This window comes from Quercus lobata, chromosome 11, assembly GCF_001633185.2.
Source record: "Quercus lobata isolate SW786 chromosome 11, ValleyOak3.0 Primary Assembly, whole genome shotgun sequence".
NCBI classification, from domain to species: Eukaryota; Viridiplantae; Streptophyta; class Magnoliopsida; order Fagales; family Fagaceae; genus Quercus; species Quercus lobata.
The window spans coordinates 53,361,673-53,380,867 of record NC_044914.1 but is presented as its reverse complement, the minus strand read 5'-3'; the positions used below and the strand labels follow the sequence as shown (position 1 = coordinate 53,380,867).

At 33.4% G+C, this 19,195-nt stretch overlaps 1 protein-coding gene and 1 pseudogene across 1 annotated transcript; both read left to right on the top strand.

The window, feature by feature from the left end:
- The first annotated feature begins 231 nt into the window (after positions 1-231).
- Positions 232-5,641, top strand: LOC115969525 (L-ascorbate oxidase homolog). The gene is made up of 8 exons (XM_031089194.1): positions 232-550; positions 659-768; positions 2,843-3,113; positions 3,333-3,435; positions 3,675-4,020; positions 4,280-4,645; positions 4,946-5,024; positions 5,122-5,641. Exons 1-8 carry the CDS (start codon positions 404-406, stop codon positions 5,332-5,334), a joined length of 1,635 nt encoding a protein of 544 aa, XP_030945054.1. The 5' UTR covers positions 232-403; the 3' UTR covers positions 5,335-5,641.
- A 2,938-nt stretch (positions 5,642-8,579) lies between these two features.
- LOC115967137 lies at positions 8,580-9,684 on the top strand (annotated as a pseudogene).
- The last annotated feature ends 9,511 nt before the right edge of the window (positions 9,685-19,195 follow it).

The window sequence follows — 19,195 nt, the reverse complement described above, 5'->3', positions numbered from 1 at the left end:
ATTATAATAATAAAAAATAGAACCCCATTTTTTTTTTGCATAGGTGTCAAGCTCACATTGGCTGTTTTAGAGAGGACCCACAAGCCAAAATTGATCCCATATGGTTCATTCTTGGTCCTGAGTTCAAACCGACACCAAATTGTCCAACTTTTATTTAATTTTTCTTTTCTTTTTAGCCCTTTAATTTTTGTTCTTTTTTAATCTTTGCCACTTTGGCCTTCCCTCCCTTCCATGGTACTTTAAATATGTCATAGGAGTCATGGTCAGTTATCACTAGCCACATTAAAGTGTCTCATTCTGTAACAATTCTTAAACCCATAAGAGAGACTCTCTCTCTCTTTCTCTTCTCATAGTCTTTCTTTCACAATCTTGATCTATCTCCTTCAATCTTCTCCTGCTAAAGATGCTGCTAAAACTAACCGGAGTTTCTGCATGGATTTTCTACACCATCTTTATTCTTTTGGGGTTTGTTAGTGCTGAGGATCCTTATAGGTTCTTCAACTGGAATGTCACCTATGGTGACATATACCCCCTCGGTGTTCGTCAACAGGTTTGTACTTCTTGATAAAGTATTCAAGAGATTCTACGATACACACTTTTTTTTTTTCAATGTATCATACCTACTTAATCTTAATATTTTTTTTTCTTTCGGTGGTAGGGAATTCTTATCAATGGCCAATTTCCTGGGCCTGAGATATACTCAAATACCAATGACAATTTAATCATAAATGTGCATAACAGCTTAAAAGAACCATTCCTTTTGTCATGGTAAGAAATTATTCTCTAAATCTCTCTTTGTTTTCTCATAATATTTTTCTGGAAAATGTTTTTTTTTTTGGTCTTTCTTGCTTTTCAACTTCTCTTGCTGCTATTAATCAGCATTACGTGGTTAGTGGGAATCGTATAGGTCATGATACACAAGCGAACTTTTTGCTATTTTATGAACACTTTTCAACACGCTGATTACACATTCTTGAGCTAAAACAAAAAAAATTGTTATTTTGTTTTGGTTTTGAATCCGGAACATACATTCAATTAGTCTTAGTAATTTACCAAGAAAGCGCAGATTTCGGAGACTATAGAGATACAGAATATTGTTCCATAGCATAATAACTAGCAAGAAATAAAAGTCAAATAATACTTGTCTTTATATGGTAGCAAATGCAAGTGAACTAGGTGCATATTTTCCTTCCAAATAAAATTTGCTATGAATAATAAGGTGTAATTTTCCTTCCAAATAAATTTTGATATGAATAATTAGTCCATCATTCTCTTTTATGTAATCAATATCCAGAATATTGTCCTAATATATAATAATTTATTTTTAGAAGACTTTTTTTAGAAGAATATATAATAATATTTGGCAAGAAATAAAATTCAATTAATACATTTCTTTAAAAGAAATGGCAAGACAAGTGCACAATTATATAAATTAGTGGTATAATTTTCCTTCCATTTATATTATGATACAAAAAATTACTCCACGATTCACCATTATTTATGTAACCAACTTTCTTACTTTTCCCTTTCAAACTGTACTTTCTGTGTGCCAAGGCTGATTAGAGAATTAGTTAGGCTAATACTATTTCAATTAGTTGCATCACATATTAAGTATGGTTATGGATTCTTGTGTTTAAAAGAGGATTGCCTTCTAGTTATTGTTACTGTCACGTAATAATCTATTATGTGGGGTAACATGCAAATGCAATGATTACCAAAATAACCAGATCTTGTTTAATAAGAGCCACATAAAAAAGAAAAAAAAAAGATATATATATATATATATATATATACACACACTTGAGTAAAGCTAAAGATAGGTAGTATTTTATCATTTCTAGGTGGTTGGCTTTTGAGCTAATTGTATAATTTATTTATTTTTATTTTTATTTTTTAAGTTAAAGAAAACTTGACATTTTGAAGAAAAAAAAATAAAGTTTTATAAGTGACTTTGTGGACCATTTTTTTTTTTTTTTGCCAATTAATCTGAGCTTTGGTAATATTTCCGCGTTGTGTTAATTCTAAACCCAAAGCAGGGGCAAAATTAGGTCTTGTTTTGATGTTTAGCTAATTCAAATTTACAGTTGGCATGCACTTATGAAGAACGATATTAGTCAAACATGTAATGTGATTGGTAGGTTGCTTTGGTGGCTAAAGAAGATGTGTCAACTTTTTTTTGTCCACCTTATAGAAAGCTTTAAAATAAAATTAAAAATATTAAAATTTCCTCACATAAGACATACCAAATTGCAAATATTTCCTTTCTCCAAAAAAAAAAAAATTGTGGGTCTTTATCACTTATGATGGATATTCCAAAAGTTGTCTTGTGATCTTTGTTCCTATTGCTTTGTTGAATTAGTTCACATTGAACATGGGGGGCTAAGGGAAAAAAATAAAAAGTGGGCTCAGACAAGAAGGGCCCAACATGGCTCCACTTATTGTTCTGGGTTTGTTAAATTGTTGCCATGTTACCCAACTAGTGATGTGCTTCATGCTCATGCAATAAACTGTATAAAAAGCCTAAAGGGTGTGACTTGGCCCACTTTATGCTTGATTAGGACACCTAATTGGACTATGTGTGTACCTATAGCAAAACAGTAAAAATAGCAATAATTCTTTTCATCATCTATTAACCTGTCATGTCATAATTAGAGGAATATTATTTTTATATGGCCCGACTATTACTACAAGTTTTATCATGCACCAATCATAATATACCTATAGTAGTGTAAACATTTGTGAAAAATTTAATCATATACTTTTTGTATTGAAAATGTAGATCACAATTATAGAATGTTGTGATGGCTTTTGGTATCAAACTAAATTGTGAGAATGTAAACAGGAATGGGATTCAGCACAGAAGAAATTCTTATCAAGATGGAGTGTATGGAACCACATGCCCTATCCCACCAGGCAAGAACTTCACCTACACACTACAGGTGAAAGATCAGATTGGTAGCTTCTTCTACTTCCCATCTCTTGCATTTCACAAGGCAGCTGGTGGCTTTGGAGCCATCAAAATCCTCAGCAGGCCTAGAATTCCTGTTCCATTTCCTGAACCAGCTGGGGATTACTCTATTCTTATTGGAGATTGGTACAAGGCTAATCACACAGTAATACTCTAATTCCTCTACAAATTTTATTTGTCAATTTTTGCTACATGACTTAACTTCATATACTAATGTATAGTTAATTTAACAATGTGCATGTTTTAAATGCAAAACTTTCATGTCACTCTAAAGCGCATTAGTGTGAAAATGTAACATAGCTTGGTTAAACTTATTTAGTGGTACTTTAATAGGTATATTCTTATTGTCATGTTACCATTTCAGAACTTGAAGGCTGTCTTAGATCGTGGTCACAGGCTTCCCTCCCCCAATGGCATTCTAATCAACGGTCGAGGACCAAATGGTACTTCTTTCACTGTTGAACAAGGTAATTTTTCAAATATTATGGTATTTCTTTCATTATTTGAGTAAGTTGATTCAAGTCCAATGAACAAATGAGTAAAAAAATAGAATGATAGAAAAGAATGCATGGAGCCGAAACCTGATAAGTCTATTGAGAATCTAGAGTCGACCTCCAAAATTTTGAAACTATACTTAATTGCTGTTATTGTTATAACTTACACCAGTTATTTTATAGTGAATGACACTATTCTTTTGTTGTTGTAGGAAAAACTTACAGGCTCAGGATTTCAAATGTGGGTCTTCAAAGTACACTCAACTTCAGAATTCAGGGACACAAGATGAAGCTTGTTGAAGTTGAGGGCACTCACACAATCCAAACCACCTATTCAGAGCTTGACATCCATGTGGGCCAATCTTATTCTGTGCTAATCACAGCTGATCAGCCAGCTCAGGACTACTTCATTGCAGTCTCAAACCGATTCTCTACCCGGGTCATCACCACCACAGGAACCCTTCGCTACAGTAACTCCAAACGACCAGTTTCCGGCCCAATTCCTGGAGGACCAACCACCCAAATTGATTGGTCTATAAGGCAAGCTCGGTCAATCAGGTAATCTTAAAGATCTTATTAGATACTCTCAAAGTACTACTAATATAGTACTCCAACCTAACAAAAACAAGTCACTTAATACAAAAATTAATTTTTTTTACACAAATTTTGAGTTTATATCATATTATTTTTTTAAGTGACATGTTTTTAGTCGTGTTGGCCATATGATATGATCCAATTCAATGAAGAAATGGTACAACATTTTTAAGTGACTTGTACACATGAATGTGACATGTACGTACATTTTTGTGCATTGCAGGACTAACCTTACTGCAAGTGGACCAAGACCAAACCCACAGGGATCATACCACTATGGTCTAGTTAACATTACCAGGACTATCAAACTAGAGAGCTCTGCCGCTCAAGTTGATCGCAAGCAAAGATATGCAGTTAATAGTGTGTCTTTTGTCCCAGCTGACACACCCCTTAAGATTGCAGACTACTTCAAGATCAAAGACGTTTTTCGCGTTGGAAGCATCTCAGAGAGTCCCCCTTATAAAAAGATGTACCTTGACACATCAGTCATGGGTGCTGATTTTAGAGCCTTTGTTGAGATTGTGTTTCAAAACCATGAGAACATTGTTCAGAGCTGGCACATTGATGGATACGCATTCTGGGTTGTTGGGTAAGAATGTGCATTACTTTTGAACCTTACTGTGCCAACTGTATGCTTTTACAATACTCTACCTAAAAATGATACTAGCGATACTACAAATATTATACCATGAGTCATACAATCTGATGCATCAATTTTGAAACATAGAACAAATAAGTACTTAGAATATGTATTTATTATATTGTTGATATGTTACTAATCAACATTTGTTGTTTTGTAAACTCTTTTTTTAGTAAAATTGAGAAATCTGAACATTTTCCTTTATCTAATGCACACTCAGAGTACTAACCTTGGAATGTTGTAATGCAGAATGGATGGAGGAGTGTGGACACCGGCTAGTCGAAAACAGTACAATCTAAGAGATGCAGTTTCACGATCCACCACACAGGTTAGTCTTGTGTCCTGAATTAATGCATTAATCATAGTATTCTAAGTTAACCAATGTGTACATTACGGTACTAAATGGTTTATTGTTGGTGGCACAGGTATATCCCAAGTCATGGACTGCTATTTACATGGCACTTGATAATGTGGGAATGTGGAATGTGAGAACTGAGTTTTGGGCTCGGCAATACCTTGGACAACAATTTTATCTCCGCGTATACTCACCCGTTGAGTCGATGAGGGATGAATATCCAATTCCAAAGAACGCTCTTCTCTGTGGCAGGGCTGCAGGCAGAGAAACAAGACCTCTTTAAGCAAAAAAGCTGAAGAAGAATGAATTAACCATTACAATTATATATAATCAACCTCAACTTGGGGTTGCATTCTTTGCTACAAAGTTTTGCTTGGTTTATAATTATGTAAAATTATTGTTCCAGCAATAAATTCTTGTATTAGAATTTTTTTTAGCATTTAATTTGATACAATCTAGTTTTGATGAATAAACTAGATAGAATTTTCTCTGTAAACGTTTACCAACTCATTTTGCTGTGTTTATTAAAGCAAGCTTGTGGCAAAACAAAGGATTATATTGTTATAAGCCTTTCTTGGGCGTTTCTTAGATTTATTTATTAATGAAATCATTTTTTGAATTATTACAATGAGGACAAAAGACAACCGGCCACTGGCCTGACCTCCTTGTTTAGATCTCAAGGAATTTGGCTTTTGCATGTCCCCACTAAATGATTTACAGTTCAAAAACAAAAATTTATTTATTCACAGATGTCAGTCATACAGAAATGAAAGATGGCCAACCACTTTCACTTGAGTAATGACAAGAAATTTTAACCTTTGCTTTATCAAAGGTTCAGCAGAATAATGCAAAATCATTTTGTTCATATCGCTTTCTTACTTTCAGTCATCTAAAAAATTTAGTCAACATACATTTGTGAAAATAGAAGGAAGAAAATTAAATAATATAGAGAGATAAAGTGGAAGTAAGAGAGAGAGAGATTTGACTTGGCATTTACTGAGGAAAACTCTTGATGACTACATATTAAGCTCATGTTACAAGACTTGTATACAAGTAGAATTAGGATATCTTTGTTTACAGACCAAGTAGGATTGGACTTGGGTCTTGACTAGATTTGGATCTTGATATCTTTAACATAACCCTCAAACTTAAGGTGAAAGCTTAAAGAGAACTCGAGTTTGGAGAAAAAAAGTGAGACTTTGAAGGAAATCATGATGGAATTGGAACATATAAAATTGAATGTGGACCAAATGAAGTCCAGATGACAAGTTCAAATGAAGGTCAGGTATACATAATGATTAAAGCTTGAATGGTGAACATAATGCATATTATACATGCAGAGACTATAAGAGGTGTGATTTGAGTAACACAGCTTGAAAATGATAAACATGCATCACGCATGTTTATATAGAAAGCTAATAAAATCTACTGATTAGAGGTGCGGTCTGAGTTATGCAGCCTAATGATGACCAAAAAGAATGCCAGTAAAGAAGGCTATCGATCAACATGGTTTATGATATTTGACCAAGATTTGAGGATGCTTGATCAGAAGCAAAACAGGAAATTAGGTGCAAAAGAAAGATGCAAGTGTGCATATTGTAGTGACAAGGAAGTAGCGACCATTCAGTAATTGCTGATTTTGATCATGGTTAATCTGGCCTTAGAAAATCTCAAGGACCATCCTCCCAGGAATGGCTTTGTTTATTTAAGTATTCATTCTTGGTTGAAAACGACAGCTTTATTGGCACTTGCTTGTACCTTTGTAAAACTTCTTTGTAACTGCATTGAGAATTATGAAACGTACAATATATCTTTGATAAACACAAAAACTTGAAAAGAGAAGTTTCATTTTTAATTTTCTAATGGCAAAGAGATGGCCTCTTCTATTCCTATTCTTGGCTGCTATAGACTTTAACAAGGCAGATGCAGCATTACTAGCCATTTTTATACTGGGGGACTCTACAGCTGATATATTTTGGGACCAACAATTTCTTGCCAGGCAGTAAGGCAAGAGCCAATTTTCCTTACATCAGCATTGATCTTCCTTACTCTAGACCCACTGGAAGGTTCAGTAATGGATTTAACAGTGCTGATTTTTTTGGTTAGTATAATTCTAGCACAAGCTAAGTTCATGTTAAAATCTATTGTGCTTGTTAGAAAACAAGACAAGATGTTACAAACAGAACATTTTCTGCATAATGCATGCATTCGTACTAATGAAATAGCAAGTGGCATTATTCCAAAAGGTTGACATCGAAATTTTCATTTTCCTTTTTTGATGATGGTTTATTGGTCAGTCAAGCTAATGGGTTACAAGAGAAGTCCACACCCTTTCTTTCTCTTGTAAACAGTTCATCTGGTCTAAAGAAACAAAGCTTCAAAGGTAAAAACTTTGCCTCTACTAGGGCCGGCACTTTTGAAATAACAGGACAATCAATGGTGAGGTCTCTCTCTTTTCAAAAGCCTTAGCATGCCCATGTTATGTTGAGAAATGACAATGTCCTTGTCATGATTAAATGAGAATAAATTCTGGTTTTTGTATATATCCCTTGACATCATAGTGATAGTGAAGGAAATTAAATTTAAAGATTAGTCTATATCTATATATTCAAGCATAAAAATAGACTTGGGATGGGAGAAATTATTATTTACACCGGGGGACCCGGGGTTTGAGTTGCCAGGGGTGAAGCATAGTTAATATCTAATATTTCTACACCAGCACCCAAAAAAAAAAAAAACCATAAAGATGTCACGGATGAAAAAAGTAAAAAACTTTAGAAGGAAAGGACGATTCTTTTTTTCTTTTTTTGATAATCTTCAATTAACATTAAACAAGGGGGAAAGGAGGATAGTCTACCCTTATAAGCAGAGACAAGATCTGCCGACAGATTATCATCATTGAAACAAAAAGACATGTTGGAGCGTATAGCAATCTTTGCTGCTGTATGAGCCACAGAGTTGCACATACTGGCTTGACCCAATGAAAACTGAAACTAAGACAGGACTCACAGATATTAATAATATTACTAATTACATTACTTATGGACCAGTCAGGTGGGAGATCTTTGGAAATTAAGGGATCAAGACAGCCTTTAGAGTCACCCTCAAAAAGGACGTAGCTCCATTGTTCACTAGCAGCAATCTGTACCGCCCACAAGAGTGCAGCGGCTTCAGCTTGGAGAGGAGAGCAACTTTATCAGCTGCCTCAACATTGATCTTTATCAAACCTAGAGGGGGAGGCTCCCAAGTCAAGTGTGAAAGCCACACTCCCAAGTCGAGTGTGCATCAATATTACTAACCATTTTACAGCCACACTATCTCTCTGAGGAATTTTTTGTAATAGGCTAAATGGCTAATCAATGGTGGAAGCCTAAAATGCATCACAAAGTACTCTCTGGTCTCTGCAAGGGCATGAAGGCCCACTATTTCATTATGAAAGACGTCTTATATTAAAAAAAAAAAAAAAATGTATCTCTCTTTATGCGTGTTTCTGATTGAACTTTCCTATATTCTCCTCAGTTAACATTCATGAAGTTTGGGAAAGAAAATACTCCATTTTATGCCTTATCAAAATACCAAAAGAATGTCATTCCTTTGGCTGAGCAAGTACAGCAATTTCCCACAGTCCGAAGCTCTCTTATGGCTACAATGGGTCATGCAGCAACTGAAAAGTTTCTTTCCAAGTCTTTGTTCTTCATTAGCATTGGTAGTAATGATGTATTAGGTTATTACCATTCAAAAAGTACTTTACCAAAGCAAGATTTCATGTTTACTTTAGGACTTACTTATGAGAACCACTTAAAGGTGACATCTCTCTCTCTCTCTCTCTCTCTCTCTCTCTCTCTCTCTCTCTCTCTCTCTCTCACACACACACACACACACACACAGTAATTTAGCCTGATATTTTACTGACATCATGCTAATTTGGCACTCTACTCAATGTTAGAGCAAGGAAGTTTGGCATTATAAGTGTCCCACCAATTGGTTCTTTTCCATAATCAAAGAACCTATAATGCTACCAGGGGATGTTTGGAGGAACTGAATGACCACGCAAGAGCTATTCATGCAATGCTTGATTCCCTATTGTGCAAGCTCAGCTCAGAATTTGAGGGCATGTAGTACTCACTAGGAAATGCATACGAAATAACATACAATGATATTGAGAACCCACTTCCATTCCGTGAACAATTCACTCGTAGAAAAATATAACATGCATTTATACATGTAAAGGAAAACTGGAAAAGTTTTTGCTTAAATCACAAGGTATTTTGCAGACAATCTATTTAATCCCATATGTCCGATTGCCAGTTCAGATTCTAGACTCTGATTCCTAGCACTAATGCATTTTATTTTTACAATTAGTATAGTAAGTATGAAGACTACTAAAATCTAATGATTTTTAACTTTTCCAGATTTTACAGAGGTAAAAACTGCATACTGTGTAGTGGGGAAGTTCAATGTAGAATCCATTTGTGATGCGAAAGAAAATCCTTGTCTGAATCATAAGGACCACTTGTTCTGGGATTTATTTCACACAGCACATGCAGCTTCTGAGCTTGCAGCTAATACCCTCTATCGTGGCCCACCAAGATTTGCATTCCCTATTAGCTTCTCTCAATTAGCCTATGACTAGTAGACAAAGTAGTCATTGGGGCTTCCTGATTAGAGTATTTGTATTGCAAAAAAGAACTGTTTTCCCACTTTTTTTAGTTTTTTCTTTCTATTGTGTCATTGTTTCTGTCAGAAATATATGTTAATGCTGGCACAAATGAATGTGAAAGCATAATTTTGATCTAAATGTTCAGTAACTTTAGGGTCCGTTTGGATTGAAGGGAGAGGAAGTGGATGGGAGTAGAGTAAAATTAGCTGAAAATAGGCTAATTTTGGGCCAATTCCATTCTACTCTACACTACTCCCCCTCAATCAAAACAGACTTTTTATCTTCAGTTGGATAATTGTTATGATTATCAAAAGAACCTGATACTTCAGACTTCAGAGGCAGGATATATTTTTCGGCCTCCTAGTTATCAAACCCTGCATATTGGCTTACCAACTCATTTTGCTGTGTTGATTAAAGCAAGCTTGTGGTAAATCAAAGGAGTATATTGTTATAAGCCTTTCTTGGGCGTTTCTTAGATTTTCATCCTCTTGCTTATTGTTCTTTCATTGATTTATTAATGAAATTGTTGTGTATTATTGCAGTGCCGACAAAAGACAACTAGCCACTGGCCTGTCTTCCTTGTTTATGTCATAATGAAGTTAGCTTTTGCAAGTCCCCACTAAACAATTTACAGTTCAAAAACCAAATTTGTTTAATCACAGATATCAGTCATAAAAGGATGAAAGATGGCTTGCCAATTTAACTTTATTTTAATGACAAGATATTTTTACATTTGCCTTTATCAAAGATTCAGAAAAATAATGCAAATTATTTTGTTCATAAAAAATTTAGCCGACTGAAATGTTAGTTCAACAAAAACGCAGCAACAATAAATATTATGTTTAAGATTTTACATATTACGAGTTTGAGATTTTTTTTTTTAAATAATAAATTTGGATTTAGATTTGGTGTTTTCGACCCAAACATGTCTTTTCCCATTATGTAAATGCTCAAAAATAGTTTGAAGTTGACCAAAATGAACTGAAGTGATCTGAATGGACCGAATTGGACCTAACGGAGAGAATAGGACCAAATGGACCAAATAGGAACAAGGTGGACAAAATAAGAACGAATGGACCGAATAGGACTGAATGGACTATATAGGACTAAACTGGACCAAATTAGACTGAATAGGATCAATGTGGATTGTATAGGACCGAAAGGACAGAATGGACCGAATGGAATCAAAGTGGACAAAATAGACCGAATAGGACTAAAGTGGACAAATGGCCCAAATAGAACTGAAGTGGATCAAATTGGACAGAATGGACTGAATGGGACCAAATAGAACCAAAGTAGACATAATGGACTGAATAGTACCAAAGTGAATCGAATAAGACTGAAGTGGACAAAATAGGACCAATGTGGGCCAATGTGGACTGAATAGACTAAATTAGACCGAAGTAGACAGAATAAGACTAATGTGGACTGGATAGGGTCAATGTGGACTGAATCGACTGAAGTGGCCTGAATAAGACCGAATGGACTTTAGTGGACAGAATGGAATAAATAGGACCAAATGGACAGAATAGGACCACATTAGACTGAATATAACCAATGTGGACCAAATAAGACTTCTGATTGTTTATCATTTTTAGGGCTCTTATTTCTAATTTCTAATGTCTATTTGAGTACTTTTCTTTGTATTTTTTAACAAAAAACTAAAGAGTTTAGCCCAGGTATAATAAAATTTCATAATTCTCAACCCAAAAATGAAGGAAAAAAAAAAGAATTTTTGAGCTAAACTTGAAAAGAAAACCTACAAAAAGAATCAATTTAAGGTCCAATCAATGTAAAATGGATTGAAGGGGGACCGGAATTGACCGAGTGGATCGAATTGGACCAAATATAAATTGTTTAATTTTTAAGGAGAATAAATTATAGTAAAAAAATTTTAGAGAAAAAATTATAAATTATATTATAATACAAAATAATTATTTAATCTTACACATTGCGTGCATTTGCAACTAGTATTTCTAATTTCTAATTTTTTTTTTTTTTGGTATTTCTTTTTAATCAAAACTAAAGAGTTTAGCCCAAATATAATAAAATTTCATACTTTTCAACCCAAAAATTAAGGAAAAAAATGAATTTTTAAGCTAAACTTGGAAAGAAAAGTTTAATTTTTAGGAAGAATAAATTATCTTTAGCAAAATTTAGAAAACAAATTATAAATTATATTGCAATTACAAAATAATTATTTATTCCCACAGATCGTGTGAGTGTACGACTGGTTAATATAATAAGTTAAAATACTACTAAAATCTAATCATTTGTAACTTTTCCAGATTTTATAGAGGTAAAAACCGCATGCTTTGGAGTGGGGAAGTTCAATGCAGAATCCATATATGATCCAAAAGCAAATCTTGTTTGAATCGTAAGGGCCACTTGTTCTGGGATGTATTGCCAAAAAAGAACTGGTTTCCTCTTTTTTAGTTTGTTTATTTATTTATTTATTTTTATGCTTCTGTCATAATAATGTTAGTAATGCACTGACACAAATAAACCTGAAAGCATAATTTTGATCTCAATGTTCAATAACTTTAATCTGTAATTGAATGAATGTTATGATTATCAAAAGAACCTGATACTTCAAATGTAGGCATATATTTTTCAGCCTCCTAGTTGTCAAAACCTGAATATTGGCATCAGGATTTGATAATTTGGATTCCCAGAAATATTTGACATTGATTTTGAGTTATTATGTAAATATAAGAAGAGAAATAGATATTAGTTTTCAATGATATGCTATTAAGAAAATAGTACAGTTAATTGTGAGACATTCACAGTGCAGAGATATCATACCAAAATAGAAAGAAATTTTTGTTTACAATAGGCCTGTCAAGTTAATTTTAGCAATTAATCTAGTTACTGTCTTAAACAAACCGGATATCAACTTGCAAATCAGTTCATTTTGGAGCTCATTCACTGTTTGATCATTCAGCTTGCATTTTCAGATTACTTTTTCCTATATAAACATTGCCTTCAAAGCGTGTAAAGATTGTCTCGAAATAGTCCACAGCTTCATTAGTGGATGAATCATCTTGTCCCCATTGGCAGCTTTCACCTGTGGAACTAATTTCATGCAGTGACTCATCTCTTTCCTTCTGCATCTTTAGCCAGTGTTCTGGCTCCTCAAATAACTTCACTATCTGCCAAAATAAAATAACAACCTTGTTAATTTGAACAATCAGTCTAAATGTGAACTGTAAAAATTTCTGCATATAATAGAATTCATTTTTCCAATGACATAAAGTCCTACCAGTTTTTTAAGTGGCAAACAAAGTGAAAAATATGAGGTTCAAGTTCTGCATATTAATTTATTCTGCCTAAATGCATCCTGATTCAAATTAAGAAAGAGTGGGACGATGTAGTGTACACAGTTCAATTTTTAGAGCTTCTACCATGTTTATATTGAAGTAATTTTGGGGATTGAAAATACCTTGGTGGGTAAAAAGTTAAAAATTATTTGTTACTGGCATATCGAAGAGAATTTATAACAATAAGCAAGAACTTTGCCTCTTTCATTGTTGGCCTTCTGGAAGATGAATGCAAGATGTTAGAGATATATATTAGACATATTAGCCCAATGTAATAAGCCCAAGCCCATTCCTACTTGTACTAGTAGTCTAGGGTTTAGTCGCCTATATATACTCATGTTAGGGTTCATTGTAACAGAGGTTATTGTACTACACTCTCATATAATAAAGATGTAGCCCTTAAGGGATTCCTCCGTGGATGTAGGCCGTAAGGCTGAACCACGTAACCCTCGTGTTCTTAGTGTTTCTCCTCTATGTTTCTTCTTCCGCATCCACTCTAGCATACACAACATGGTATAACACATTGCAATGCTAATATTTAACACAAGAGATAGAGGCTTGCTGCACTCATCATTATTTCTATCTCTTCTTTGTCGAAGTCTTCGTGCAGGTAAGGATCTATTAGATGTTCAAGTATGCAACTTCATCTCACCGTGCCACTCACTCTTAACCTTTTTTTTTTTTTTTCCCTCAAATTTACTGATAAAACGAAGGAAAATATATAAGCCTGCATCTTTGGTGAGTGTATTCAACAAGGAAGATAAGTATGACTACTCGGTTTTAAGAGCTAAATGACAAATATAATTATAGTGATTATATTTGCTTTGAAAAACTGTGGACTGGGGGTGCCAATTTGCTTTGAAACACTGTAATACGCAATTATGCATAGTGATTTTGAAGTGTCATACTTACACAAATGAATTATAATTATGGTATACTAGTCTCTAAGCACGCGCTCACGAATTAGGAATGGGAATTACTCGGTTAAGAAGTAAGAATGGGAATTGCTCTAAGAGACATATGAGGACTAGGATGCAGCACATCTTGCAAAGGATGCCAACCATTGAAACTTGTATGATTACAATTATTGGTTTTCATACCTTTAAACTTCAATGGGACTCAAGCTCTCAACTTGTGGTATTTAAATGTGGAGGGAATTGTTTTATACTTTGGTGGTCCTTAAGCAAGAAGTTTGCCGAAAGCAAACATTCTAGGGAAAATGTTTTTCAAATTCTGTTTGCTTAGAGTGTGTTTGGAATTAGCTTTAAGTTTTAACTTTTAGCTTTTAAGTATAGCTTTTTCAAACCTCAATTTTTCCCACTTTTTCTCAATTTTTAAAATTTTTTCAAGATACAAGTATATTTTAACATGCAAAAATCTAAATAAGGTATTCCCAAACAAATACTTAGGGTGTGTTTGGATATCACTTATTTTACTAAAACTGAAAAATTATTACTGAAAGTATTATAGATAAAGGTAAAAGTTAGTGGAAATAGTATAAATAGACCATGAATAGTATTAAAAAGTGCAATGAAACCCATGAATAATAGGAAAAATAAGCTGAACAGTAAAATAATTTTAATTTTTAATTATAATCCAAACACACACTTAATCATTTGAGAATTAAGCAATAGCTAAAGGACAATTTAGAGCCTATTTGGTAGTAGTTTTCAGGTATTATTGTTCAAAATAATGTGAAAACTATTGTTTAAAAAGTGTTGTGAAAACACTCATAATACAAAAAATATGTTTGATACTATATTTCAAATAACATATTTTAAAATATAAAAAAACATAATTATATATTTGATAGGTAAATATATATTTTTTAAAATGATGTTAATATTATTTTTTCTAAGGAGAGAGAGAGAGAGAGAGAGAGAGAGAGAGAGAGAGAGAGAGAGAGAAGAAGAAGAAGAAGAAGAAGAAGAAGAGAGAGAGAGAAGGAGAAAGTGGTGTGGTGGCCCGTGGAAGAAAAAGAAAGAAAAGCAAGCCCTTGAACATGGTTTTTGGTGAAAGTGTTGGGTGGTAACGTGGTTTTTGTAGTTAAAATTGTGCAATTTGAGAAAAGCACATGGTAGTTGCTTTTTTAAAGTTTTGGACTGTATGCATTTAGAATATCTCTAATAGTTTAGTCAAAGTCTTTTTTTTTTTTTTTTTTTTTTTTTTTTTTTTTTTTTTTTTGAGAGTACACCCCAAAAGAGTACACCCCAAAAATCAGTTCCAACAGATTTTTTAACAGCAAAACTTTTTTCAAATTTTTTTTTGAAGTTGCTATAGTAGTTCTCTTGATCTAGAGAACAACTAGAGAATACTGTAATAACTCCAAATGAATTTTTCTACTTAAAAAAAAATCAAACAACTCAATAAAAAATAATTCTTTCTCTCTCCTCTCATCTCTTTGTTTTAGTTTCTTTGCTTCTCTCTCAGATACTCAAATGTCTCACATAATCAAAACACAAAACAAAATCTATTTTTTATTATAACAACAATGTTGAATCAGAACAAGAAAATAAGGAAAAAAGAAAGAAAAGACAAGCCGATTTGTCTGGCAATGGGGAGGAGGACAAGGTGGTGCTACATGGTGACTCTGATGGCTTTGTCCTTCCGTTTACTCTCGATCTCCACTGGCCTTATCTCAAAGGTATGTAGCATTCTGTTGGTTTGTAGAAAAATAAAAACAAAGAAGACAGAGATAGTGTGGACTGTGGAGGTCCTAGAGTAGAAGAGGTTGAAAAATAGAAAGAAACAAGAGATGAAGAGGAGTGGGAAAGGGGGATACGTGTATGGAGGAGAAAAAATAGAGATGAAAAAAAAAGAAAAGAAGAAATAGTATAGTTGAAATATAATAATTAGAGGAATGGAAAAATAAAATAAAGAATAAGAAATTGAAATTGAGAAATCTATATTATTAATAACATAATTTTTGGTTTTGTTTTAAAATTTTTGCGTACTAAAATACTCTCACACAAATTCTTAAATTCTATAAAATACCTCTATCATTTAGTTAAATAACTTTAAATTAAAAAATTCCTAAGTTTTAGGAATTTTGTTTTATCTCCTTCATTCAACCTAAAACTTAAGATATTATCTCTACCTCATTTTTAAACATTATTCCAAATTATCTTATCTCTTTCTTTAAAAAACAAAATACGTGTGATTATTTATATATCACTTTTAAATTTTATAACATTGAACCAAAAAAAGAAAGAAATAAAAAAAGAAAATTATTGCACGCGCAAAGTGCATATGATGAATCTAGTACTACTATAATATTTCCACAATATTTTCATAATAAAACAAACAAAAAAAATTAAAAAATAATATTTAAATGAAATAAATAAAAAGATAAAGAATTTATTAAAAAGTATATTAAAAAGAAAAAGTAAATAATAAAGTAACTTTTCCCTCTCAAAATTCGGAGATGCTGCCGGACATGCTTTTACGCGCTTTTCCATTGAAGTCTTCGCTTTAAGGACAGAAACCAAAAAAAAAAAATATACTGTTGGTTGGCGTTCTCTGAAGAAGACGGAGAGGGAGAAAAAGAAGGAGACTCTGGGTACCAGCAGGTTTATCTCTTTTTCTTCTTCCTTTTCGCTGCTTTTGCATTGTTACCGTTGAGATTGATGGGTGTATTTTTGATAAATCACATTACAAGCGTTTATGAGCTGCGAATTCTAAACAAAGCAAAGCTCTTTTGCGTTTTAAAATCGCAATTTCTTACAAAATGCAAAGCTAAAACGATCTGTTTGTGGCGTTTTCATTACGAAACGCAACTTTGTTCGGTTGAAATTACGGGGCCAAACGGAACTTTTTTTTTTTTTTTTTTTTGTGTGAATTTCTGGAGGGAAATTATTTTATTTTATTTTCCGTTAAATTGGCTGATTTGTGTTGTTGTTTGGGCTGATTTGTATTTATTTGGGCAAATTTTTAGTTCAACAACTAAGATAGGGGTTAAATTTTATTTTTAATGGGCTTAAATAAATATATATATATATATATATATAGAGAGAGAGAGAGAGAGAGCATGTTTCATACTCTTTGTTTGAACCATAAACTTGTTCTATGGTTTTAACATGGTAATCTGTCTTGAAAGCCTTTTTCAAGGACCATGTGGAAGACTTATAGATCTGGTTGGTGGGGACCTTAGGAATATTTTGATCTCCTAATCTTAGGTCTATATATGATAACTCATATGATTCTGAATTGAGAATTCCAGTTTCCTCTGGAATCTTTGGGATGGATGATCTCGAGCTGGCAGGGGAGTTACTTCTAAACAACCTGTTCATTGTTCTGGATTAAAAGCTTAGGTTAAACAATCAAAACCTAATCACCTTTATCTTTAAGCTACTGGATCTAACCTTAGATCTGTAACAGGGGCACTTTCCATGACAACTTGCCGTTTTGTGCTTTCCATGACCAATCGCCTATCCCTAACTTTTAAGCCTAAATAGTTGTGGACCAGATCATTTTGATTGTTTTCCCAACTTCACAGTCAGCCTCCATGACCCACATATCAGGAAGGCTCTCACCTTAAATATCAAGACTCAAGGAACCCTCATGTTGCAAGGAGTTCAACAGATAGCCTTGATATACAAAGTTTACTATAAGTGCATTAGGACAAACATAAGTCTGTGTTTTGGGTAGGATGCTAGATCATAAGAGGATGATTCTCATTCTCAAGAGTCCAATTCTAAGGGAAGGTAACTTCGTTCCACTTGAGGGTCCTAGGTACCTGTACTTTGGATCCTGGGACTGAAGTTTGGATGAGGGTGGTTTCACCTGGAGTTTTCTTGTTATGGGCTATATATATATTCAAAACTAAAAACCCATGTGAATTTAACACTAATAGGAATTGAATCCGGCGTTGCTTCAAGAAAGCTTCGAGCATTACAATTAATACTGTTGTGTTTTCAATTTCCAAATCTGTAAGTTGTCATTTTTCACACATATTCATCACTTCTATTTCTTTCATTTTGCATCGTCCTTGAAGTGGAAAAGCCACATCAAATTGCTTTCTTCTTCCTTAATTTACCTTCCTTTTAATTTCTTACTCTTCAGTTTTTTTTTTTTTTTTAATTTTTATTATATTTTAATATCATTATTTTTTAATGCACTTAATTTATATCTATATTGTAGTTTAAGATGTAAAAAGATATTTCCATCAATTTCCATGAGGATTGGAGGAGCCCCAACTTCATCACTGGATTCTTCTTCAACAGCTCAGTGGAAATATGATGTTTTTCTCAGTTTCAGAGGCATCGACACCCGTAGAAGTTTTACAGACCATTTATATGCTGCTTTGAAACAAAAGGGCATTTTCACCTTTAGGGACAATGAAGAACTTGAGAGAGGAAAATATGTATCAATGGAGCTCTTAAAAGCAATTGAAGAATCAAGGTTTGCTATTGTCATTTTCTCAAAAAACTATGCATTTTCAACATGGTGCTTGGATGAACTTGCAAAAATTGTTAAATGCATGAAAGAGACAGGATTGATAGTTTTGCCGATTTTTTACGATGTGGATCCATGTGATGTACGGAAACAAATGGGAAGTTTTGGACAAGCTTTTAATGAACATGCAGAACGTTTTAAAGAGAACATAGAAAAAATAGAAACGTGGAGATCTACTCTAAGAGTGCGTTTGGATTGGGCGTTTTCTGCCCAATCCTGCGTTTGCGTTTTTCCATTTTGCTTTTTTTTTTTTTTTTTTTTTTTTTTTTTTTTTTTTTTTCATTCACGCGTTTTGGGTGTTGCGGCTACTGTTCATGTACTGTTCAATGAACAGTAGCCGCAAACTTTGACTTTTCAAAATTTTTTGGACCAATCACAGCACATCGTGTACTGTTCACGGACCCACAAATTTCACTTTTCAGCAACTTTTTCATTAAAAATGGGTCCCACAATACTATTCACACATTTAAAAATTATTTCGCTACAGTGTTTTTCAGTTTTCAGCTGTATCCAAACGCACCCTAAGAGAAGTGGCCAATCTCTCCGGTTGGCATTTACAAGATAGGTAATATCTATGACAATTTTTTTTTTTTTTTTTTATTGATATATGCTTGGCAATAATTCTTTCATACCATGAAATATATAAATAGCTTTATAGGATGTATCATAATATGCACAGATTAAAATATTACATATGCTAGTTAAAATTG

Coding starts and splice junctions, on each gene's coding strand:
- LOC115969525 (XM_031089194.1), top strand. CDS start 404: ATGCTGCTAAAACTAACCGGAGTTTCTGCATGGATTTTCTACACCATC. Junction 769..2,842: donor GAACCATTCCTTTTGTCATG/GTAAGAAATTAT, acceptor GAATGTAAACAG/GAATGGGATTCAGCACAGAA. Junction 3,436..3,674: donor TTCTTTCACTGTTGAACAAG/GTAATTTTTCAA, acceptor TTGTTGTTGTAG/GAAAAACTTACAGGCTCAGG.